Source organism: Procambarus clarkii, chromosome 45 (genome assembly GCF_040958095.1).
Source record: "Procambarus clarkii isolate CNS0578487 chromosome 45, FALCON_Pclarkii_2.0, whole genome shotgun sequence".
NCBI classification, from domain to species: Eukaryota; Metazoa; Arthropoda; class Malacostraca; order Decapoda; family Cambaridae; genus Procambarus; species Procambarus clarkii.
The window spans coordinates 8,294,303-8,321,032 of record NC_091194.1 but is presented as its reverse complement, the minus strand read 5'-3'; the positions used below and the strand labels follow the sequence as shown (position 1 = coordinate 8,321,032).

Sequence of the window (26,730 nt, the reverse complement as noted above, 5' to 3'; positions counted from 1 at the left end):
GAACAATAGCCTTTTAGTGTCTTGTCCTGTTGCTTCATCAATGTTTTTCACCTTATTTAGTAAGAATGGCATATGTTAATTAATACAACTGATCAATTAAAAGATTCTTTGATGTGTATGCAGCTTAATGAGAAGTAATTTAACTTGTGCTAGGCCTGTTATTAGAGTTACATAGATGTAGCTGTAGACAAGTTCATGGTGTACTGTAGGTGTATCTTAATGTAAAGCTAATATTTGAAGTCAATATATTTTATATCTCATAAATTTGTGAACTCGCGGCTTGATGTGAGATTTTTATATTGCCATGACCAACTGCATACAGCTTAACATTTATTTCTACAGAGAAATAAAGTAGAGTAAAAAAATGTCATTTTATTATTAATTGCATCATCATATTTCAAGTTTTATTTACGTTTAGATTTGTAAAACCTCATGTTTTTAGACCTTGTTATCTTGTTGAACCAATATAGTGTAGTCAGAAATGGGTAGATATAAACAGATGTAAGGATTGACTTGACTGAAAACAAATATACCGACCCCACACACATGAAAAAGGCAAATGACAACATTTTGGTCCATGACGGAGTGTTATCAAGACCAGAATGAACCCAAACATTGTCTTTTTTTTTCTTTACATATACATTGTGGGTTGGTTTATTAAACATATCAATCTTAAAACTGGTAAGCCATTTTTTCCTTTACCCTGTACAGGCATCATCACCTACAGTATAACGTATGCCACAAATCCGAATAGATCAAAGAAAGCCAAAAGTGTTGGCTGTTCCATAAAGCTGCTCAATCAAGAAGGGAACCATGTTACAAGTGCCATGGGTTGTGCTGGGTCTATTTTGGTATCAAACGCAAGTCTCTGGTGGCCCTACCTCATGTCTGACAACCCAGGATACTTGTACACACTCGTGGTAAACTATTTACCTCCTTGGTTTTATTGTATGTGTTTTGTCTTTAGTTGAAAGGGTCTACTGTCTAGTGCTATCTTCTGGTGACAATTCACGTTAAACATTCTTTTCATTACTGACCCTCTTGCCATTATCTGTATCTGTAACTACTATTACCATCATCCACAATTACCTGAAGAATAAAAGGCACACATCCTACGACAAAACCCGGGACAGGCCTGAGGCACGGATTAGTAGCACCCAAGAGGAAACCTCTCAAAAACCATAGCTAGATGCAACCCCCCCCCCCCCCACCCTTACCTCTACAGTGGGGTGTAGCCGAGCTTAAGGGAAGCCAGATTAGGCCAAGAATTTACCCGACAACCAGAGAAGGTAATTGGTGGCTGATGTTCTTTGACAATTGTCATCTGGAAAAGTAACCCCTAAACCCAACTGACTTGGAAAGACAAAACCAGAGGTATGATAACTACATGCCAATTGTTGTGAAGTGAACACTTTGGTACTAAGCTATGGTACTCTTATGCTGGTGCAAAAGTGGTACTAAGCTATGGTACTCTTATGCTGGTGCAAAAGTCTCGGTGAAAAATCTGCAACTAAATTGACTTCTGTAGAGCCAAACTGGAATAGCTGTGGATGTCAAGCAATAAATGTCTGTGACTTTGTTCACCAACCTCTGGTGGTGGTGGTGGTGGTACTATGATCAAGCAGTGATGTAGAAAGTAAAGCAACATTCGGTAAGAGTTAAAACTTGCCTTTCGTTTGCTTTTCAGCTAGTATTTGGCGGGGGTGCTGTGTTTTTGTTTTGGTTAATTGAACTTTATCTTCAATATTTTCTCTTTTCAATTGAGACAAGATCACTTGCAAAGATACGTCTCACTGTGGAGGGGAAGGTTGACAGCCTGACAAAAATGGGGTGTCTAAGAAAGGTAGAAATCCTGGAAGTGACTGTGGAAGTCTTGCTCAGAAATAAGAGCTGTGAGGAAAGGTTTGAAGTGCTAAATGAAAAAACTAATACAGGAAATAACGAGAGGCAATATGATTACCACGAAATTATACACTTGTGACCACTTTTCACACTTTTTCTCCTCTGAAACATGTCCCAACCACTTGGGGCGGACGGTAGAGTGACGGTCTCGCTTCATGCGAGTCTGCGTTCAATCCCCAACTGTCCAAGGGGTTGGTTGGGCTCCAAGTGTTAAATAGTTGTATTGGCTTGGCACTTTTCCCTGATAATTCCCTCTCCCCCCTGAAACATACACACACATGTGCAATACTGCACATATGTAATCCTAAAGCTTTATAAAACATAACCTCCCCCCCCCCCCCCTCTCCAAATGTTTGTGTGCACGCACGTGGGGCAAGTGAACATCTCTCCAAAACCGACATCCAACACCATGCAAATTAAAGGCTGCCACTTCTCTGTTCCTTCCTTTTTCTTTTCAAACCTTAAATGTTTAAAACTATATTTAAGTCTCTGTGGCACAGTGGTAAAGCACTCGCCCGGCACTCGCAAAGCACTTCGTTAGTGCTTTGGCCCGAGTTCGTATCCTGGCCCAGGAGGATTGACTGGGCGGCAATTCTTAACTGTAGCCTTTGTTCACCCAGCAGTGAATGGGTACCTGGTTGCTAAATGATTTGGCAGGTTGTATTCTGGGGAAAATTAGGATTAAGGGTCTGCCCGAAATGCTATGCATGCTAGTGGCTTTACAAGAATTTAAAAACTCTTGTATATACATATAAAAAATATTAGTTACTTGATTTCCATAAAGATTTTTGCTCCATGTATGAGGTTGTAGTTAAAATTGTTGAATAATAGCCATTATATATACCATAGTGCCATTACAGTACTGTATTGGTTTAATTTGTTGCAGGTGGCAGTGTCGGATGATGCAGGCAACTTGGATATGTACCCACAGAAAGTAGGAATTCGTACCGTTGGCTGGAACTCTACCACCCTCACCATCAACAACAAACCGGTGTACCTCCGAGGCTGTGGGAAACATGAAGATTCCAATGTGAGTGTGAATATTGCCATGAATAATGCTATGGATTTTTATGTGGATATCACAATTTTTGTTTTGGGATTTAAGAGTTCTGCGACAGGTTGAATATATGTGGGAGAGTACTCTGCAAGCAATGTTGAACTATTTGAAATTGCCAGTTAATAGGTAGATACTGTATAATGATAAAGCTACCACTATTTAAATGACACCAGGTACAAAGACCAAAATGTGGATTACATCATTCCTGACCCTATCTGCATTTCTAAAAGTTTCCCCCCTTTTTGAGGGGTATTATTTATTATAGTAATTATTGGATTTTTTCTATAGGAAGTGTGAAATAAATATTTATGATTACAGTATTTAGAGAACATGTAATAGTGATTGTGTGTGCTTATAAACAATAGTTATGAAATAAGCTTGTACTGCAGTTAAATTCCCTTTATAAAGCACATGTTGGTATTAACAAGATAGAGGCAACACTTGTCATCTTGACATATTGTAATAGTGTAAATTTGTGCAGTCACACAATAGGCAGTTCCAGATTTGGGATGATGCACTGCCCTGGCAGTCATGCCCACAAAATGTAATCCAATTTAATATAGATTTTGTCATAATTTATTGTAGTTAAAATATTTAAAATTGCATATAGAATATGCTCAAGGTAAAGTTCAACTTTCAAGATGAGAAAATAATTCAAGGTCTTAAAAAAAGAAAAATGAACTTAGATGGCAGACTTAAGTATTTGCAGTTTAGCATCTAGGGGACATACTGTAGGAGCCGGTCGGCCGAGCGGACAGCACCCTGGATTTGTGATCCTGTGGTCCCAGGTTCGATCCCGGGCGCCGGCGAGAACCAGTGGACAGAGTTTCTTTCACCCTATGCCCCTGTTACCTAGCAGTAAAATAGGTACCTGGGTGTTAGTCAGCTGTCACGGGCTGCTTCCTGGGGATGGAGGCCTGGTCGAGGACCGGGCCGCGGGACACTAAAAAGCCCCGAAATCATCTCAAGATAACCTCAAGATAGGGTGCATGATAATCATGGCAGTACAGTATATGACAACACACACAGATAATGTCTAAAAATAGTTTTTTATATACTGTATACCCAAATACTCCATTGCAGATTCGAGGGAAGGGTGTAGACTATGCACTCATTGTAAAGGACTTTAGTTTGTTGAAGTGGCTGGGAGCAAACAGCTTTCGTACTTCTCACTATCCCTATGCCGAGGAGATTATGGACATGGCTGATCAGGAAGGCATTATGGTTGTGGATGAAAGTCCAGCTGTGGGTCTCAGGTACTCCCCATCTCATTTTCCTCTATGTATGTCCTGTGGTGTTAGCCAATATATTGTCCGTTCCACTCTCCATAGTTTTTCATTCAATCTTCTCTATGGTTACTTAAATTTCTTTGGTAAAATATTGTGTGACTTGTGGAGTTGAGCTTTTCTATCAGAGCAGTCCCTTGGCTGCTCACTGAGCAAGGCCCAGGTCTACCCAGGACAATGCCTTCGTGCCAAGCTCTTGTTGACATTTGGCACAGCCATGATTTGTTTTTGTACTTTTGACTTATTGCAAGTGGTCACTTGGCAGTGGACCAAAATTCACTCCATTGTCTGCCTGACACTAAATATTTACTTGTCACAGTGGGGAAAAAGTCAACCAGAGTCTGTCATGTCATCAGTATCCTAGGTTTATCCAGGCTCTGGCTCACCCCAAGGGCTCAGCTCAAAGTTCATCTGTACATAATATCTGGGTCAAATTTTAGCAAATTTTAATGGTATGAAAAACATTTGAGACTTTGTATTAACAAGAGTTTGATTATCACAAATTAATATTTTTTCTACATAGTGGTTTTGGTGAAGTGCTCATGAATAAGCACATATCTATAATGCAAGAGATGGTGCATCGTGACAAGAACCGGCCCAGCGTCATCATGTGGAGTGTCGGCAACGAGCCCCAGTCAAATCAAAACGCATCCAAGGAATATTTCAGGTTGGCAAATACAATCATTTTCAAATTTGTACATTACTGTATTTATTGTAATAATTTACTAATGCTTTAATGTAGCAGGCACAAGTATATTTAAAGGAACAGAGATTGCTTCTTATGGCATTTTAAACTATTATTAGGTCATTTTAACCCCTGTAGCAGCACTTTGTCCAACTTTAAATACTTCTTGAAGGGGAGTGAAGGCATCGTAGTCTCTGGCCATACTGTAAATTCCTAGGTTCTGTAGTATTCTTCAAGATAAAAGTAATCAGTCTATTAGTTCTTCTATTTATTTTTAACTTGTATACATTTTTTCTGTATGGTTAATGTGTAGGCAAAAATTTTTGGATTGTACGAATCTGATGGTTTTAATTTTTGCAAAACGTTTGGAAAATGTTTTTGTGTTTGGAAAATAGAAAAGTTGATCCTCATTAATCCTATAGGTGCATAGGGGAAATTATGAAGGATCTTCTTGTACTCTAATAAGCTAAACCATAAGTGAACTGTGAAGATTGCTGTAAAAAAATTGAATTAAAATTAAAAGGACTACACTTTGGAATGTATTACACTGGAATGTGGTTTTAAGTGCTTTATAGCAATCATCAGTTATGTTCATTGGGTATGCTTCAATCTTATTTCACTTTTGATAATGAAGCTTGTTAAAAAATCTGACTTAAGATTGTATATGAAAGGCTCAGTTTTGGGCAAGACATTTGATGGCTTCTTTAGGCAAGATTCTACTGGTCCTCTGGACAGCATTATTAACAGTCGGGATAGATAAATATACCACTCCACTCCACTGCACCAAGGATCTTTCTGAACATACCCAGCTGGGTCATGCTGGTGCAAGGGAGACATTAGAGAATACCCAATCCAGACCAGAATAACCTCCATAAAGCGTGTTCTAAATAACTACCATAAATGTCCTTCCAAATGTTATGTGGTATCTAAGGGACTGCCAAGCAGTGCTTTTGTTACCCACTAGTTGGTCTACCTGGCCAATACCATTGACCTCCAGATAGCAGCGCTGACATGTAAATAAGGTTGCCCTGACTCCAGCTACCTCTCGCATTACATGACGAACCTATAAAACAAGTTATCTGGCATAGATGGGAGGTAATTGGAAGATCCGAGTGTACTGCTCAAGCAAGAGTTTATCATGTAAAGTACACTCATACCCTGATTTCTGAGCTTTTACACTTGGTTGCTCCTTAGAGAATAGTCTGAGGCGAGTTTATAATATACATACAAGTAGCTTGACTCAAAGTGTTGCAGTGGTGCCAGATAAAGCTTCATGGAAAGAAAGCAATCTGTGTCCTAGGATGCCCCACATCCAGGCACCTGGACTTGACCTGGAGAAAGGATGATCATTTCACAGTCACCCAATGGCAGCACATGGCCTTATCTGCCATGATTGCACAAAGGACCAATTGGGAAGAACAAAAGCTAATTCATGTCCAATACCCCTGATTACATGGTTCTGGTGGTGGTGGTCAGGTGTTGGGTGCTGTCATTTGATGGTCCCTGTGATATCAAGCAGTGATTAGATTAGTTTTTGTTATAAATTTGCCTTATGGGGGTTATTCTGGTTGGGATCGAGTATTTACCTTACGCCAGTATAACCTGACAGGGATGTTCAAAAATATTCCTGCAGTTCTGTTGCAGAATGTTGACCTGCACAGGTTGTCTATGATATTATCCACAGAACCAGCAGGACCTTTCATAAGAAATCGAGTGGTATAGCTCCAAGAGATGTTTATTGTTAGAAAATATTTTACTGTGTTAGTTCTCTGCAAATTATGGTGGGAGAGTTTCAAATACTTTTCTTTGCACATTTTGCTGATAGGCACTTGTTAAGGGGTATGTCATTAAACTTACCAAGATGTTTGCAGTGTAACATTTATTTACAGCAATGTGGTAAATGCAACCAAAGCTGCTGATCCGACTCGTCCTGTCACTTGTGTTCTGTCTTATGACAAGAAATCAGAATATGCTGTACGTAAACCATATATGCTTTCCTTTTAGTGAATAAGTATTTTGTTAAACTCATATCGTTTTTTTCCCGTGTAAATCTTTACTGAAATGTCTCCCGAGGGGTTATGTGCTTTATGGAATGTACCGTATGAGGCAGACTGGAAACTTTTAAGTTGTCTATTTCTTCAAGATAAGGCAGCAGGAGTAATCACATTCTCCACACACAGGTAGGTGGAGAATGTGAAATTCAGAATTGTTAACTACTGTACCTGTTGAAGCGATTTGGTTTCCTTGCTGTTGTGGACTTTTCAATATGGCCACTTCATGTTCCCACAACAATTATTAATTGGTCATGTTATCCCATTAAGAGATACAGTACTTGAAAACTCTCGCCTTCAAGTGTACCAGAGCATGAGAATTTTGGAAGTCCAGTCCACCATTCTAGGCTCTGTTAACTTGCATTCACTGGTGATCACTCCACTGGATTGGAGACTTAACAAATTAACGTAATATTTAGAATTTTGTCCATTCCATTCTAAATTTACAAATTAACATGTGTTTAGTGCAAACGTTCCAAGGCTCAGAGTACTAGAGTATCGGCTTCTAAGCGTTCCAAAACAATCTCGATTACTATAGTAGTTCTGAATAAATTTAGATGATGAATAATGAAAAGTAAACTACAGTACAGTATTTACATTGCCTCAGTGACTTTACAATATAGGGATACTGTACATTCTGTTACCTGTGACCAACTTTCATGCTCTCTGGATAACTGCATTGTATCCAAATATTTATCATTGCACAAGGAGCCTGTGCAAGTAGATAAAACAAAGGAGCCCTTTGTTTTATCTACTACAGTATTAAGAGAATCTATCCTATTTTCTTTTCCAGCAAAGTGATTATTGTCATGATTTCTAAAACATTCAATAGACACTATATTTCAAGAGTTGCCAACTTAAAACATTTACTGGGAAATGTCTTTAGCTTTAGACATTTCCTGGGAAGGACTAATTCGAGATATTAAGAATGTACTTACAACCCTTGCGACAGTTCTTAGTCTAGGGACTTTGCAAACCAACCAGAAAGATAGGCACCAGCTATATGTATATATGTATATACTGTACATTTGTGTGTGTGTAATTACCCAAGTGTAGTTATATGATGAGAGCTACACTTGGCATCCTGTCTTCTCTATGATTTGTATCATATAGCTCTTTGAAACTTCTGATGGTTTTGGCATCCACCACCTTTTCACCTAATTTGTTCCAACTGTCCACAGCTCTGTATGCTTGTCTACTGTACCCATACACAGTATATCTTTTACTCCATCTCTAACCAGAATGTGTTCACAAGCACTGAAGTTCAACAAAACATTTATCAACCCATACAAAAATAAAGCAAGACAAGTTTGGAGCTCCACTCAGTGATTTATGATGTCACTATTCCTTTCAGAGTTCATATCAGAATACAGTATTTTAATTATACATGGTAAAGCACAGGCATCAAATATATCTGAACTGACTAAACATGTAAAGGAAGTTATGGGGATTTACCAGAATTTAAGAGGGCCACTACCTATAGTGGCCTCAACGGGAGCAGGAAGCCGGCAGTTTGTCAATGATAGATCTGTGACATGCAGAAAGCCACTCTTGCTAACAATACCCTAGTTTGATATATTCTCTTATTTTGTAATTGATCCTCAGGTCAGTTGTAAATGCCACCCACACTGCTGACCCCACCCGGCCAGTGACTTGCGTGCTGAATCAGGGCCTGCTTGAATTTGCTGTAGGTTGTTATATGCAACTTTTTTAATGGGTAAATCATACTATCACTAGTTGATTTACATAGGCAAGGTTGTGTTGATATGGGAACACGTATTTTGCACACACTTTGGCTGATAATATTTCTGTCATCATTTTTCCTTGATGTTAATGTGCCCACTGTGGGAATACTTAGTGTTTGTAATTGTATGTAGTGGGTGGTTAACGTAGTGATGGACTTTGTAAACGTACAGTACTCCATGTTATATGAAATGCAATATATAGTACAATACTTGCACTTGGAATGTGATATTTTTGGAACTTCATAATTTTTTTACACAAATTTAGGAGTTTGGTATATAATTGAAGTTCACAAAACTGAACAAATTCCTAGAGACCATATTTAAACTTCTCAAACTTTAAAGTTTGATTATCTTGAATTATTACATATGGTTTCCTATTGTTGAGGGCCAGGAAATTCCCGAGGCTTATCAAGGTTGCCGAGACCATCAGTTGACCTTAGCCAGGATGCAACCTACAACAGTTGCGCAACTCCTGAGAACCTGTTTACTTGCTAGGTGAATAGAGGCATCAGGTGTAAGGAAGTATGTTCACACATCTCATCTTGCAAATCAAATTATGGTTGCAAGTCGATTGTGCTAACTACTGTTCTGCAGGTGACTCGTGTTTATACCACGTACATGTTACTATAGCTAAGTGGTCTTGGGCTCGAGTCCCATACAAGGCAAGATATTTGGGCATTGTTTTCTTACATCTAATGCCTCGGTTCACATAATGGTAAACAGACAACAGAGTTAAGCAACTGTTATGGGTTGCATCTAGGGTATATTGGTCATTGCCCTATGGGGATCTCCATAAGCTTAAAAGGCTTCCTGTACCTGACAATGAAAAAGTGCAAGATCCCCTTTTACAGTACAGTATTTTAAGTGGCATACAACATTCTCCATTAGGCACAAGATCCCATACTATTCTATAACATACTCATTAAATGTGCGCACACGTTTTTAACTACATTTAAATTTTTTTTTATGTAATAAAATCCTATGTCCTGGAATGCTTCCTATTTCTTCTCACAAAGTTCTTAAGTTACTGTGCTGTGGTTTAACATTCATACAATTTGGAATCTAATGTACACAGTTACAGGCTATGATCTCATTTTTTAATGTTTAGTGCACAAGAAATGTCTTGGTGAAAATTTATGAGGGAGAGGAACTTTAACTTAATAACCTAAAGACTATGAAGGAAATTTGAAGAGAATCGAGATAAGAGGGTTATAAAAATAGAAGAAACCACCCAATGTTTTTATGCTCTGGTGGGCTTGCATTATATCACGACATACATCCATGTGACCATAGGTGTTGGTGTTATGTTTTGTGATAAAGTTTGCTTTCTGGTGAACTCTTAGATGTTGTAAGAGATGAAGTACTATAGCAATGTTTTGTTTATTTGTTGGGGATAGATATTCTCTGGGTTGCCTCCGGTTCCCCCAAACTGGTAATCTCCTGTCCACTTCCTTCCACCCTACCTTCTGTCCTACTGTCCACTTCTGCTCTTCTGTCCAGCTCAACCACTTGGACTGGATGGCAGGGTGGCGGTCTCACTTCATGCAGGTTAGCAGTCAATTCTCAACCATCCAAGTGGTTAGGCACCATTCCTTCCCTCTATCTCATCCCATCCCAAATCCATATCCTGATCCCTTCCAAGTGCTATATAGTCATAATGACTGCACTTTCTCCTGATAGTTCCCTTCCCTCCCCTCCCACTTCTCCCCCCCCCCCCCATTCCTTCAACTGATAATCCCCAATCCTCTCCTCCATATCTTTCATTCACTTGAATTCTCTTATTCCTCAGCAAAGTTGTACTAGCTACTAAGGCTGAAGATTCCTCTCGGCCTGTAACATGTGTACTTAATCGGCCAAAGGACAAAGAACACGCTGTATGTGCCTAAAGTGTTTGTTGTTGCACGTTGTCCAAAACTTATGATGAATGATTTTCAAATGCTTAATGCATGTACTTTATAAATGTGTTTTCTTGTTATGCTGATTTATTACCTGCATTTTAAAAGCAAATATTTCTGAATTTTTATAAGACTTCTATGCATATTAGACGATTTTTGCTTCACTAATTGCCCACATGTTTACTTCCTCGGGTAATAATAATAGTGTAGTACCATTTGGTGATGCAACTCGTGCAGTCAGGCAGGCCGACATGCTTGATAACGGCACCACAGACTCTTTCAAATGTTCCTGTCAGATCTTGCACGGTACTTGGGAACACTTGAGATCATCCAACTAAATTATGCCGAACTGAGAGCTTTTTTTTTTTATTTTTTGCTGCACAACAAGAGCTTCATAAAGTATTTGTACATTTCAATATTTTGTTTATATAATTTTGTTGGGGGATAGGCAGCCCGTGTATGTATGTATGTATCATACCAAATAGCCAGAACCGCACTACTTGGCTTAATATGCAAGGCAAATATTTCCTAACAAGCAGTGATTTTCATTATTTTTAAATACAGTATCTCTTTTGAGATTGGTTTATTTCAATTAATATTATATTATATTAGAACATTTGAGCAGTCTCCGTGGTGTAGTGGTAAGACACTCGCCTGGCGTTCCGCGAGCGCTATGTCATGGGTTCGTATCCTGGCCGGGGAGGATTTACTGGGCGCAATTCCTTAACTGTAGCCTCTGTTTAACGCAACAGTAAAATGTGTACTTGGATGAAAAAACGAATCTTCGCGGCAGGGGATCGTATTCCAGGGACCATAGGATTAAGGACTTGCCCGAAACGCTACGCGTACTAGTGGCTGTACAAGAATGTAACAACTCTTGTATATATCTCAAAAAAAAAAAAAAAAAAAAAAAAAAAAAAAAAAAACATGAATTACTGTACTGACTTACAGTAATGACCAAATTTAACCAAATTTCTATTAGTTTTAACTATAAAAAAATTAAATCATTTACTGTATAATATAATGAAAAAGCTTCCACAAGAACATTCCACAAGACCAAAATTTTGAATATATAATTTTAGGAACATTGCTTGTTAAGCTTATATTGAGGCCTTCAACAACCCCCCTTCCCCCCAGGTCAAACTACTGACCCTTCCCAGGATGCAGCCCCACAACAGTTAACTAGCTCCCAGGTACCTATATATAGCTACATGAACAGAGGCATTAGGTGATAGGAAATGTGCCTAACCATTACTGTCCCGCCCAGGATTCGAACCGAGGAGTCCCGATTGAGAGTTGAGAACGAACCCAATTAGAGCAGTAATTATAATAATAATAATAATAATAATCTTTATTTAGGTAAGGTACATACATAAAGAGATTTACAAAGTTTGTTGGCTTTATAGATAGAGCTAGTACATACAATGCCTAAAGCCACTATTACGCCACTACTAATTGATCTACTTGTCATTGGTTATCTCAGTTTATTATCTTTTGATACACCTTTATACATTGCAACAAATTATTCATTGAAATTAAATTGATTTATTACAAGTTTGGATTTTGTCCATTTAATGTGTTGTAATTGTGGAAAACAATGTTTTAGTACCCAGTAGATGGTAGTTTTTAGTGTTCAAGTGATTTATTTGAGTTTTTCAGTAATGTTACAACATGCTGTCACACGACATTGTGCATCAATTTCTAAATATTACTGCATTTTGTTATTTTCCCTGAAGTAAATTGCTTCATAGGGTACTTTTTTTTCCTCTTTTTTTTTTTTTTTATGGATGTAGTTTATTGCTTATGAATACAGCCCCAGCTTAATGTTAAGAGCAGTGTGTGTGTGTGTGTGTGTTTTGTGTCGCTTAAACTAAAACCTCATATCATGTCATTCATATGAATATTTCATGTCTGCATGTTTATTGCCAATGCACCATTCCAGTTATGGGAGGGTGACAGGTGCTGTCTTATCAGAACATTTTCACTCTACTTAAACTTCAAGGTAACATGCCTCTCATCCAAACATTATCTTGCTCAATCTTCTGCCCTACAGATAGTTCTCAGACACCTACAGATGCTTGGTCACAACACTGATACCCTCGTCCTTTTCATCTTATTCTTAACTTCCCTTTTCCGTGTTGATGGCTAAAAACTATTATATAAGGGTTCACTGCAGCCATTCCTGGTGAGGGAGTGCACATTCAGAACAATAACAGGTACAGGGACAGTGCTTATTTAAGTGCTTAAAAGACATGGGCTTATTTAACACTATGACATTGGGATGGAGAAAGGGTGACAGATTGAATTAGAGTTGTTGAATAATATCATTTAGAGAATATTGCCATGTATGCAAATAAGAAAAATATGCCTATTTGGTGTTTCAAGCAGTTCATCAGAACATTGTAGTTTCTAATGCATGTGTTCTCTATATTTATCATTAATAATTTGCTTTATTATATAACAAGGGAGTTGCATGGGTAAACTAAATGTTTTGACCAAATAGACAACTTGCCTGTAATCTTGCCTTCAGCGATCTATTCACTGTAGCCTAACCCGCTCTTAACATATTTGAATTGGCTGTAGATTGTTAAAGAATCAATTATTAGCTGTAAAATATATTAATGAGCTAAATGAAGATACAACTCTTGAATTACCATTTTCAAAGTACAGTGCAAAGTCAAGATTTTCACCAACTTCTTTATACTGTACTGTATTTGATTATAAACCCTCAATTGCTGAGTAGCTGTTAATTTTGTTTGGCTCACCAGGCGAGCAGTATTGACGTGATCCTCGTCAACCGGTACTACTCGTGGTACAGCGATACTGGCCACTTGGAACTCATCAAGTTGCAGACCGTCACCGAGTTCACAGAGTGGCACGCGCTCCACAATAAACCAGTCATGATATCGGAGTATGGGGCTGGTTCCGTTCCCGGTTTGCACACTGTTAGTTTCTCGTTTTTGTTTTATTTTCTCATATTTATGTATAGGCATGGCAAGTATGATGCTGCATTCTCCCCCCCCCCCCCCCCCCCACTCCTTCCTGTTCTAATTATCACTTACATAATTAAGTTTTGATAACCTAAGCCTTTGGAAATTATTGAACTTTTTGTTCATCAACATTATCCCATTTCCATTGGGTGTGTTTTTGCAATATAGTAGTGTAAAGTTAATACCTTGACTGATACTTTTGTGTAATTCACATGTAATGCTTTTTCCAGGATATTTGTATATCCAGGACAATATTTGTAATTTTCCATACCAGTTGATCATATATTTGCAGTTATAGGTCATGTATTATTTATATCCGTTTTGCACGTTAGTTATTTTTTTAATTAAAATTCATAAATGGTTGTGTTTAGACCTGTGTAAGTATCCCAAAGCATCATTTCCCTATCAAAGATAGAGAATCTTTATTTTATTGTCAGCATTGTAAAATTCTTTTGGATCATACTACAAGATCTACTACTTCTACTTTTGCCTCTTAGGATCCAGCATTCACATGGTCCGAAGAGTATCAGGCCGAGCTGATGATCCAAAACTTTGAAGCATTCGATGAGCTACGCAGCAAAGGGTTCTTCATTGGGGAGATGATCTGGAACTTTGCTGACTTTGCTACTCCACAGGGTAAGTGTGAATACTGAGTACTCACAGCTGGCCAGAGGCTTGGTGCATCTTCTGAAAGGAGAGGCTGAATATGTTCTCTCTTCCAGGATTTGTAAACTTTATGTAAGTAGTCTCATTTAAAGAAATACATCTTATTAAAATTGAAGCAATGGAGGAGCAGCCAATACATTTTATTAAGAAAACTTAAATGATTTTTGTTGCGTTCTTCCATTTCCGTATAGTACAAGCTTTAAAAAATTCCCTCGAGTCTTTGTAGTGTGAATTGATTATCAATGTTTGATATGATATAAAATGTTATAATTATTTGAAAAGCTATTGAAAGCTTATTTTTGACACCGTAGGCATCATACGTGTGGTGGGAAACAAGAAAGGAATATTCACCCGCGATCGCCAACCCAAACTGGCAGCGCATGTCCTCCGTTACCGTTACCAAAAACTTGCCGAAGTGCCGTTGTCCGACGATGAAGAACCTCATTGTTTTGGGAAATTTAATGTTTAATGCCGATTATTTTTAAAGACAAAACGACCAATATTTTTTATAGGGAAGTGCATGTTACATTGCGATCAGAATTTTTTTGTATTTAAATAATTGCTGAAAGTTTTAATATCTGCACTTTTCTCTCGTAAATTTAATTTGAAAAATATTTTATAATTGAAGATAATTAAAAATACTTTTAGGTATTTAAATTACATGGTTTGATATGAATGGCATTTATGCAAAGAAATTAATGTTCCTGATTCTCCAGTTCAAATGAATTAGCATTTTGTTAGTCAAAATTTTGTGGTTGTTGAAATTAAAATAATTTAGATTTAGATTTTCTTTATCTACAAAAGTATTTTCAGGGTTTAAACTGAAGAAAATTGGAGTACTGTAGTAGTACAGCATTCCTAAATATTTGCTCAAGTGGTAGAGAAGGGGTAATTAAGGTAAGCCGTCTTCAGTAGCTGAATGTTACTGCCACCACCACCGTGCACGACCAGCTTAACTCCTTAGCTTCTACAATTGTGTTCAGTGGATTGGCTTAACTCTCTTCAGCTGGAGCTTCTAGGTTTGTTTAATATGAATGAAAAAACGTTATTACTTCATTACAGGAATAATTAGACTTTCTAGTTTTGCATAGTAGCTTAATTCATCCATTTTAATTACTGGGTGGCTTTTTTCCTATTTAAACAAATGAGGGATATACCTTTGGTTGATGATGCTTATTTTCTGGTGGTGGTATGCAGGGGTACACCGAGTTAATCATAAACTGTAAACTGTAGACATCTTTTAATGGTATAGCTTTCCAAGCCTATTGCAAAATAGTTTAAAGACAAGTTAGTTTGCAATATCAAATGAATAGTTTGTGTGACCTTCAGTCACACAAACAAGGTTGCGATAGTATTTGCTGGCATTTTACAAGCACAATATGATCACTTGCTCTACTGCATAGTTGACCACAAAACTTTGTAAATATAATTTTATCTTGAAATATTTGACGATTTGTTGCCTCTGGAAGCTCTACACTTCATATGCAGAATCCTTTGTTGGCACTTATTAAAAAAATAATGCCTTAGGCTTGTAGACTTTGGTTGCCAATGGAAGCTATATCATGACATGTACATGGGTTCTATTTTCTATCGTGTGTTTTTTTTTTTTCCATGGGCTACACTCACACAGCACTGTTGCTTTGTTTCAGTTTCCCACTGATGTGGACAAGAAGCCTGCGAGGCTTATTTAGGTTTAACTAGGCATGAGAAAATCTTGTCCTCTGTCGTTTGATATTTGTATTACAATATATCTGGTGTAGGGTGATACGTATTAAAAATTATTACGTACCTTTTGTTTAAACCTTAATCACATGACACTATCTATTAAACCCTTTTGCTGTGGCAGCTTTATTTCAGTTTTCAACCAAGAATTCAAATGAGGTACTGTAAACAAAAAAATTTGAGGCATATTTACTAAATTTCTAGATAGAAAATTCCCTTTTCATTCCATCTGTACCACGATTCCGAACACCTTATATCTGACGTTACCCAATACTCGATGGGTTATTGGATCAAAATACAATATTCCACTACAATATTTCAGTTAATACACCTTAGGGAGCCGGTCGGCCGAGCGGACAGCACGCTGGGCTTGTGATCCTGTGGTCCTGGGTTCGATCCCAGGCGCCGGCGAGAAACATTGGGCAGAGTTTCTTTCACCCTATGCCTCTGTTACCTAGCAGTAAAATAGGTACCTGGGTGTTAGTCAGCTGTCACGGGCTGCTTCCTGGGGGTGGAGGCCTGGTCGAGGACCGGGCCGCGGGGACACTAAAGCCCCGAAATCATCTCAAGATAACCTCAAGATAACCTCAAGATAACCTCTATTCCACTTTCATGTGGTTAGGATGCATCAACCTGATGGGGAGGGGGTGGGGGAGTGAATATAGTGAAAGGTTTAAATAAAAACAATTAAACATTACCTATCTATTCATTATACCATTTATGCTGTATAACATCACAGATTAATATGCACACTTCCACACAATCAGTTACAGTGGGGCCTAGCAGCCAAGTGCAGGTGATGAGCCTCTTCTTCCACTACCAACTCCAATTTCTAAAATGAGGCTTGTCTTCAGTCTGCTAATTGATTAATTACAGCTTTTACAGCTGTAAAAAGAAAAAACATATAGCATGTTATTAGAGCCATGAAACTTACATTGGCAAAACATATAATGTATCAAAATTTGAATAAGAACAATTCAAAGGATAAACTAAATTGTATAATGAAGCTATAGAAATTTGCACAGCCATACATGATTAAACTCATCTGAACACACTGGTCATGTAACAGAGCTGTTGCAGTCATTTCTTAATAATTCTGAGTACCCAGCTATGGGTATGTCTACTCTCTACACCGACTAGTTTTTTTATTCTATCCGATGTCTCTGTGCCTATTTAGAGTATACTGTACTGAATTGGCTTTAAGGACACACTTGTGCAAAGTCTATTTCCAATGCAGAGTGCAAACTTGGATAAACTGCTCCTTCAGATGTATATTATATTACTATGGTGGTGATGTGCAACCTGGTTTACATATTCTTGCAAAATATAAAGTATGAATATTTATGTATTCTATGTCACACAGGCTTGCTGGTCCTGTGTGGCAAATACCAGGTTAAAAACTGGACAAGAAAATTTTAGGAAAATTATTATTTTTATCTAAGTTAACCTAATTCAGTGAAATAGTTTCAAATTATTCACCTTAAGACTTTTTGTACAGTATGATGAACTGCTAAACAGCACAAAATGGCTATAATGACACAGGAGTGAGACGAGTTTAACAGCATCTAATATTAAACATTTTGTTGTATTTTAATGATTAATAGATATTTGGGACTATATTACCGTTTAACACTGATAAAACCCTTGTATTTAATTGATCAAGTCTATAATTAATTATGACGATCAACTGTTAACTCTTATACCTGACTCCTTCCAGAATACAACCGGCCTGGTGCTTGCATGAAGGGCCTCTTCACAAGAGCTCGACAGCCCAAAATGGCCGGCCATTTGATGCGATTACATTACTGGTCACTGGCACATAAGCTTGATAATGCTACCATTCCTGAAGATACAGGCAGGCTTACATTTGCCTTGAATTTATAGTCATTTCAGTTAATATTGTAGTACGAGAACAACAGCAGGATATAATTTACATTTGAATTTTCTGAGGTCATCTGTATGAATTTTCATAAATTTTGTAATCAGTTTTCATGATTCGCATGAGTGAATATGACTTTTTCATGGCATGAGGTCATTGGTGATATGTACACACAGTTTGTGTAGTCAGTGGTTAGAGGTACACGAACCTTTGCTCAACTCCCAGACAAGAAGCATTAAATCAGGGTGGATAGGCTATGTGCCCCGGCAGGATCACATCCTGTATGTTACTTAAACCTGTCTTCTATTCCTGTGGCTAAAAGATGAGGCTTTGCAAGCGTCTCACAACTGTCTGCTTAAACACTATTACCTCAAGCATTGAAAATGTAGCGTTTCAAAGGATGTAGTTGTACAAGTGGTTGGGTACACTACTGCAGATAATTTACTAGTGTTGAGGCTACATTATGATGTGTTGTATGCAAAATTGGCTGGATACTTTAAATACCTTAAATGCTTTTTTCATATTGCAACATGAATATTTTATATTTCCTATGGATTGATTTGATGCCTTCCTACCCCAAGAACAGTGGAAATTGGGTAGTTATCATGTAATGATGTATTATCTAAATGACATTGGCTGTGTAATAATTGTGACGTAGCTTAATATATTCAATTTACTTGAGGTATGCATTCTTGGAGAACCTCATGCAGAGTGAATTAGCAGCCCCACACACTTCCACTATTCTCCATAAAATATTTACCTGAATATTTTTACTTGCCAGGTAATTCTCTTACCCTAATCCAGCCATCTATCCAGTACATTATGAATTGCAGAACATTTGAAAGCTGCCATGATACAAGAGAGTAATCGTAAAGTGTATTAAGTTGGAAATTAAGGACTCTTGGATCGGAACTTTTTGGTTGCATTAGCCTTTTATTAATCAGTTTTGGTTTTGACATTAGAAACAATTATACGCGTGAATTTGCATTCTCTGAATTCACACACAAGTCCATTTAAACTGAGCGAATGTTTTGATTTTTGTTAATGGGTACACCTAGTGAGGATGTTGTAGGGAATGATTAGGCTTTTTCCCTTTCTCCCTTCCCTGTTCTAATTGCACCAACAGACGTAATATGTATGATGTGATGTTCCCAATTGTCCATGATTCTCTTTTTTTATAGTGTCCTCGTAGCATTACTTAATTTTCTATGTTGGTATACAGTTTTAATCTCTTCATAACTGATCTACTTTATATTTAGTCATCCATTGCACTTATTTTTCCATTGCTGACGAGAGAATTTGGAAAAAGTATCTCCACGAACACGTGAAAGTGGATGAATCCAAGAATCCTTATTCATGAGCAAGGATAAGGAGCGTATTGGACTATAAGAGAGCTTAACTGATTTGAGAGATTTTTATGTAATCAGGCTTTACATATGATTAAATTATTTACAAAGCATATTTAATGGTGTTAAATAAGTATTATTAAAAAATAAAAAATACTGAATACAGTATACATGTCTACAAATTAAAATTCATTTTTGCATACTTTACTCACCTAAAATTTTAAATTACAGAATAATTCATAAACACATTTATAGTCACATTTCATGCTTATATGTCTGCTTATATATGAATCTGTATAAAAATTGAAAATACAACAAAATTTATTTGATATACAGTATACTGTACTTGCTAATGGCAGTACACCTGTATTTAACAAATGTAATCTTCAGCAAAATACTGTATTAATACAAATATGAACATTAGATTTTTATACAGTACTGTAGTTTATTTGATTTAAAAAATAGCTATCACCACTGTAATAAAACTAACAAAAGCACAAATATTGTTAAATGTGAAACGGTATATATTGCAACATTTATTTAGTTATTTATTTGTTATATTTTCATGCATTTGTGAAACTTAATTGTGATATATCTGAATATTGTAATTGTTTATTACTATAAAGCTACACTATTAGTTGGCAGACATTTTCAATAAAATCTTAGGTTAATGTTTTCCATGTTTATACAATTAAAAAAAAGTTATATACTGTTCTGTAGATTCTCTTATTTCTGCATCACTCTTGTCTGTACATTGTTCAAGCACATGCTCACCGATTCTTCCCAGAAGTCTTATTTGGGGCATTATTGCTAGGATGAGAGAAACATGTGATTCAGAGGGATATTAGCACTTGAAATGAATAAGGAAAACAAGATTGAGAAATAATGTAATAGATTTTAATGACAAGTACAGTTGGGCTCATACTCTAATCGCAACCAGGAATTCCAGGTTTATATCCCAGGAGAGACAAATGGACGAGCATGTTTCCTATTACCTAATGCCTTTGTTCACCTAGCAGTAAATAGGTACCCAGGAGCGAGTCAGTTTGTGGGCTTGCATCCTGAGAAGGGCCAGTGGTTCGACTTTGGGGGTTGGAGAGGGGCTTTAATATAATCCTAACGTGTGTGTGTATGCATAATTAATATATACATATATATTATATACAGTATTACATACATAGGCTGCTGGTCCCCGACAAAATGAAATGCGTATTAATGAATTCAAACAAAGCCAAGAGTTGTAAAAGCAAGTGGCAAGTCTATTAAGAAATCACTCCTTTCATGAGGGTAATAATAAATTAAAGAAAATTTGATTTCTGAGAAAGAGACATTTGGAGATGAATACTGTGGGCCAGAATTTATGAATGGAAGTATTAGCCTTTATTACAGGTGGCAAGATGGGCAAGTACACTTTACAATGAAGTACTGAGAGAGGAGACGAGAGAAGTTACAAAGGGAATAGTGGCATGTTACCTTATGGGTATTATGGATTATCTGGGTGGTGGCTGTGACAGGTTTTTTTTTTATATAATATATATACAGAGTCTTACAAGAGTTCTTACATTCTTGTAAAGCCACTAGCGCTCATAGCATTTCAGGCAATTCCCTAATCCTAATTTTCCCCGGAATACGACTCGACAAACCATTTAACAACCAGGTACCCCCATTCACTGCTGGGTGAACAGAGGCTCCAGTCAATCCTCCCTCGGATACAAACCCAGGCCAAAGCTTTCACGAAGTGCCGGGCGAGTATCTTAAAAAAAAAAAAAAAAAAAAAAAAAAAAAAAAAAAAAAAAAAAAAAAAAAAAAAAAAATAGTAAAGTTTGTAAAGCAGCTTTGTTTGTGTGTACAGCGGTGCATTTACACAGCGTAGTACTGTACCTGTATGCCTAGACATAACACCTGTATATAGTGTTTTGTTTTCTTATTTTGCAGTTTAATCATACAATAACCGAGTCAAACTGGCAAGTGTCAATAAGATAAAATAAAAATGTAAACTAAAAGACATTTGAATGCGTAGCTAACGTTGGCATATTTAAACAGCATTTCAATCCCCTTCAAGAGTAAATCTTGAATTGTGTTTAATTCACCTTGTGAATTGCAAAGTTCATAATTTTATTTTTTTCTGATCAAGTATTGAAACTGATACATGAAAGCAATATTCCAGACAAATTTTGTACCACCTTTTAGAATGCAATTTAAAGTTATTGGGTGATAATTCAATAAAACCATCGTTTCATTAAAAATAATTTGTTGTAATGGATTTACCTTGACATTTAATTTGTCCAAGTGAGGTAGGTCTGACAATGGGTAATACAGGTACTGGCAATCCACAGAATCCAATCCTATTAACTAGCTGTACGCGGCCATGCGTTGCTGTGGTTCAGCAACGTGTGGGCGTTGCCGAACCACAGCAACCTTCCTCCCCCCCCCCCCCCGGTCCTCCCGTCCCCCCACCATTCCCCCCTCTCCTTCCCCCCCCCATTCCCCCTCCCCCGTCACCCCCCCCACCATTCTCCCCCTCCATTATCCCCGTTCTCCTCCTCATGATAACTTGTGTGTCGCTCAAGCACTGGAAACCTTCCTCAACCCCTCCCCTACTCCTACCCCTCTCCCCTGTCCCTACCTCCTCTCCTCACCCTCCCCCTCCCTGCTACGCCTACCTCATTCCCTGCCCCGTATTCCTATACCCTCTGGTTATCTGTACACGCGCAGTACAGCAAGTATACAAGAATAAACATCATATCCCTATTACTCTTTCCCCCCAGGTAAGTTTCCCTGTACATGAAAACTTTTCTACAATACAATTATTAATAACCTCATCGTTATTATTTGCCGTTATTGGTAGCAGCGTCCTCTCACCCACCCACCCCCTCTGCCTCACCCACCAGCACGGTGGAGAGGACAGCCAGATAAGTACAAGAGGAGAGGAAGAAAGAAAGAGGACAACCAGGTACAAAGTGGAGGGGGAAGAGAGAGGACAGCCAGGTACAAAGTGGAGGCCAGCAATGTGCCAACAGAGAGTTGTGGTGGTGAAGTGAAGAGGGCCAGCGAGGCTCCTCGGAGGTGCCAAGGAGGGGGGGGGAGCAGTAATTAAGGTGGCAGTAGGGTGCCACGGAGTCTGTTGTCTCTCCAGGTTTATTGGTAACTATTATTACCGCTGATATCATTGACCGAAGCAGAGAGGAATGTCGGTATTACAGACTCCCGGCTGGTTGGTGCTGCACAGTCTTATTGGATAATAAGACTGTTGGATCAATCAGGTGGTCTGGGGACGAGACGCAGCGACACGAGCACAGCCACGCCAGCACAGCCAGCCACGCCAGCTCAGCCAGCTCAGCCAGCACAGCCAGCCACGCCAGCACAGCCAGCAACTTTGAACAGCAAGAACACTAAACAGGACATGGAATCACATTTATAGTCCAATTAGCGTCTAAACGTATTAACTGAATCATACCAGAAAGCGTCGTTCTTCCGATCTCCAATCCCAACTTGTCTAAAGGGCCACGCCTCTTGTCCACCAGCACCGCCAGTGTTCAGAGAAGTGTTTAGAAGACCTTCCAAGCTTCGTTTTGGGGCCAAGCTTGGTCCTAAACCTTTAATTACACAAAGACACCTTGAAGAGTATTGAAACGCGGGTCTAGCTGCAGTCTCAATAATTATAAAGAGCTTCAAAATAGTTTACAGTTACCAAAAATTTAATTAAAAGAAGTAGAAGCAGACTCTAAACATATACACGTGATTTCAAACAATAAATTCGTATTTTATTAGAAAATAAGTTAGTCTATATGTCAAAAAATTATACACAGATCTACAATGAGGGTTCGAAGGAGTGGCCTTACGAACCTTAACGTGAGCATCTGGCGAAAGATGCGCTAGAAGGAAATCTTCACAGCACTTTTCAACTCTAACCATAATGCATCATTATCGTTTTTTGTTTGTTTTGGTATTAAAGTAGCAGCACTTTCTTACCTCTAGAGATTTTCTCCGCGTCTGTGTGAAGGTCTAATCCACCAGCCATCCGCTTCGTGTCCGCAATTACTTCTGACGTATATACATACACGCTCTTCCACAACAATACACATACATACACACACACACACACACACACACACACACACACACACACACACACACACACACACACACACACACACACACACACGTTGTGCAACGCGTTCTCGCACTTGCTTATAGTCAATATTGGCTTATTTAATAAGTGCATGTGAGACATACTAATTGATTGTGAATATTTTAGTTTACCTTGAAAAGCTTCATAGAAAACACCGACCTCACCTAACCTTCTTAGTATGTTAAGATAAGAATCTTATTGCTTCTTAATTACAATTATTACTTAACCTATACCGTGCAATCACAACTAATTGAGTATATACATATACAAAGTAATCAGGTTAAACGAAAGAACACACAGAATGATAAGAAATGCCCGAAACGCTTTGCGTAATAGTGGCTTTAGGCATTGTATGTACTAGCTCTACCTATAAGTCAAACAATCCTTGTAAATATTTATTGTATGTATGTACCTTACCTAAATAAAATTGTATTGTTGTATTGAAAGTGTGTGAAGTACTCATTATAAAAGCTTCACTATGCAACTGAATGTGAAAAATGTCTGAATTTAGAAATTTTGCTATTACAAACGTCCAAGAAATAAAGCATTTCACACAAAATGATGTACCCCCGGAAATATTAACCAAGTATTCAAAGTTTGCTTACTGTAGGTTGTGCAAGCTGGTGTTTGTAATCTTGGGCGCGGGAAGCATTAGGAAAATTATTATATTTAAATGGCTATATTTATCTTACTTGCTGAGCACACGTGTGTATACTTCTCGCTTTAGAGCCTCTTTCGTACAGTTCTTGAACCATTTGTATTATCAAAACGACTATTGATATATACATTCATTTGTAATTAATTTATCAAATTTTAACTAAATTAGCTAAAATGAATTTGGGGTCCAAAGCCAGAGTTCATTATGTGCCTGTGTAACAACCTCCACCGCTCACGGGACGGGTATGGGGGGGGGGGGCACAGGAAAGGAACAAATAATGAAGGTTCAAACCTTGAACCAGATCTTTCCTAAGAATTCGTGTACAAAGCCAGAATACACGAAGGCTGACAAAATCTTACCATGGTTACTCAAGGATGCAGCAACAGCATTGTACAGACATCTTGTTATTGTATTTGGCCTATGTAAGTCTGCTCTCACACAATGTAGGACAGAACAGATGCTTTCACCCACACGGTGATAAACCCACGGAACCGCCTACCCGCCGAAGCCGTAAAATGCCAACACAACATTTCGGTTCCAAAATCCAACCGGAAAAATTCCTCACGAGTAATTAGGCGAGACCTTTGACAAACCGCCGGCTTCCTATCTCGTCGACGCCCCTACAGATGGTGACCAGGCTAATTCAGGTAATTATACACAGTCATTATAAATGTTGGTGTCGCGGCTTGGTGAACGAGAGGGCCGGACCTCGCTCGTCGTCGCCTCCTGTGGCTTGCAAGATTTATCGGCCCGCTGAAGACACCAGCAGGGCCACTAACCTCAATATTTGTGTTTACATGTCTAGAATATTTGGCACAGTGTCTAGTGACGTATAGATCGTCTGAAACTCCAGATTATTTATATTTTTTTACGATATATAAGGACTGGAAGGTGCTTCAAGAATACCAGTGATGCGTGGATCGCGTTATTGTTGCCAGATGTTGCTTCCTGGTATTTAAGTAAGAATGTACTCTATTAAAATACCGTTACACGGGATACATACACCGAGAGGTGTATTACGTCTGTGTAAATACAACATACTTTATTGCTGGAGTTCAGGACGCAAGTATACTTGCCCGTTGCTCAGTAGGATATTGACAAATGAACGCCTCATGTGTATGAACCCCCTCTCCTCCCCCCCCCGAACATACACACACACGATAAATGTTGAAAAAATACCAGGGCAAGAACGATGGGTAAATTGCCTTCTGCCTTTATTAAAATACCATGTAAAGAGCACCGGCGCGCACGTCAGGCGTTGACTACACTCCGCCCATCAGAGGTCACTTCGCGGGCTCAACCCCATTCACAAATGTAGTTTTATAAACTCTTTAACCATTAACTTATTTTTCGATCCCGACCTATTCCAACCTTGCCTGTTACCTCCCATCTTAACCTCTAACTTACCTACCCGCCCAACCCCTTATTAGTGACAAAATATTGCAGAAATACAAAATCCTAATTTGACAACCCGCTGGCTTTGTCTTCAAATTCAAAAATTCAAATTTCCTAGTCGAAGTTACTAGCGAGCGGCCCTCAGGTGAATTCAGGCATTACTATGGTTCCTCCGGTGATACTACATTGACCTCCTGCAACATAACTTGTAAACAGGATTGACTGGGCACCATTCCTTAACTGTTCGCCCCCTGTTCACCCAGCAGCAATTGAGAACCTGGTTAACAGTCTGGAAGAGCGGGTTCCAGGAGGGGAGGGGGGACCAATAGAGGGTAAGGCTTATGACCTATGGGAAGGGGAAGCTTTTAAGTCTGCTAACAATCCAAGATTCGACACATGGGCAAGTGCGCCGAGGACTCTATGAAGGACTTCCAGTTCTTGGGGCTGGACGTTTAAGTAAGCGTCCAGCCCCAAGCCAGACATAAGACTTGTCCTCGTCGAATGACTTCAAGTCAATGGAAACATTAACTGAAACAGTGCATATAGTTTGGTTTTCCAGGTGTCGAAAAGGGCCATGAACGGGTTAACCTGGCTGACTGTTGGACTACTATACTGGTCTATAACTACCACTAACCTGTACTGGTGCTGGCTATGGTCCTGGCACGCTTATTGGCTTGTGTGATGTTGCCCACGACAGGTTCTCACACCCCATGTTGTTCACTATGCACTAGGCCACTCGTTTCACATTGCTCTAATATCAGCCCCAGGGTGAGCTCAAATCTTCAGTCTCAGACGAGCGTGTCATATTGTTGTTGACACGTGGGTGCGGACGGCCGGTGTGCACGGTGGACTGGCAGCACCCAACATGGGGGTACTGGTGGTGATTGGGCCAGTGTGCAGTGTCTCCTCTCTCATATTAGTGACCGCGTGTGCAACAGTCACACGGAGTCAACGACCGCCCCGTTCCAGAGTCTATCCATCACTGTCCGTCCCGACCAGGCAAATGGCCGGTCCCGGAGCTGTAATAGTTGGTCACCGGTTCCCATGTTCGGAGCGTCAAATATTAATACGCGTGCTGTTACTTGTATTATCACATTAACAATCTTATATTTATAGATGGACAAAACTGGATTATATTAATTATAATCCGTCTGGTGTTAAGCCCGACCTCATAACGTGTGGCTAAATGCTGGGTAATCTAGCCAGTATTTACCTCTGTTTATGAACGGAAAAACAGCTTTACACGCCGACTCAGAACTGATGATGTTCGAGCATTTCTAGAACACTGCTTCATTATCGATCTCTGAGGACACCTCGTCCT

The 26,730-nt window shown here is 38.7% G+C and overlaps 1 protein-coding gene and 1 long non-coding RNA gene across 8 annotated transcripts in view; one reads left to right on the top strand and one right to left on the bottom strand.

Moving 5' to 3' along the window:
• The window catches only part of LOC123770071 (beta-glucuronidase), a 27,736-nt gene extending 7,797 nt beyond the window's left edge, over positions 1 to 19,939 (top strand). For 2 of the 7 annotated variants that reach the window (XM_045761735.2, XM_045761738.2), the window contains 8 exons: positions 712 to 920; positions 2,789 to 2,932; positions 4,043 to 4,215; positions 4,769 to 4,912; positions 6,820 to 6,904; positions 13,390 to 13,566; positions 14,109 to 14,247; positions 17,717 to 19,939. In XM_045761735.2, coding sequence (XP_045617691.2) covers positions 712 to 920; positions 2,789 to 2,932; positions 4,043 to 4,215; positions 4,769 to 4,912; positions 6,820 to 6,904; positions 13,390 to 13,566; positions 14,109 to 14,247; positions 17,717 to 17,883 — 1,238 coding nt within the window. In that variant the 3' untranslated portion in view covers positions 17,884 to 19,939. Of the gene's footprint in view, positions 1 to 711; positions 921 to 2,788; positions 2,933 to 4,042; positions 4,216 to 4,768; positions 4,913 to 6,819; positions 6,905 to 8,586; positions 8,669 to 10,515; positions 10,601 to 13,389; positions 13,567 to 14,108; positions 14,248 to 14,588; positions 16,697 to 17,716 lie in introns of those variants that run through there. The other 5 variants (XM_045761736.2, XM_045761737.2, XM_069301341.1 and 2 more) reach the window with 5 other exon arrangements.
• Positions 16,687 to 26,730, bottom strand: LOC123770074 (uncharacterized). The gene is made up of 2 exons (XR_006774305.2): positions 26,044 to 26,730; positions 16,687 to 16,884 (listed from the first exon to the last, which is right to left on the bottom strand). It is a non-coding gene; the product is annotated as an uncharacterized lncRNA (long non-coding RNA).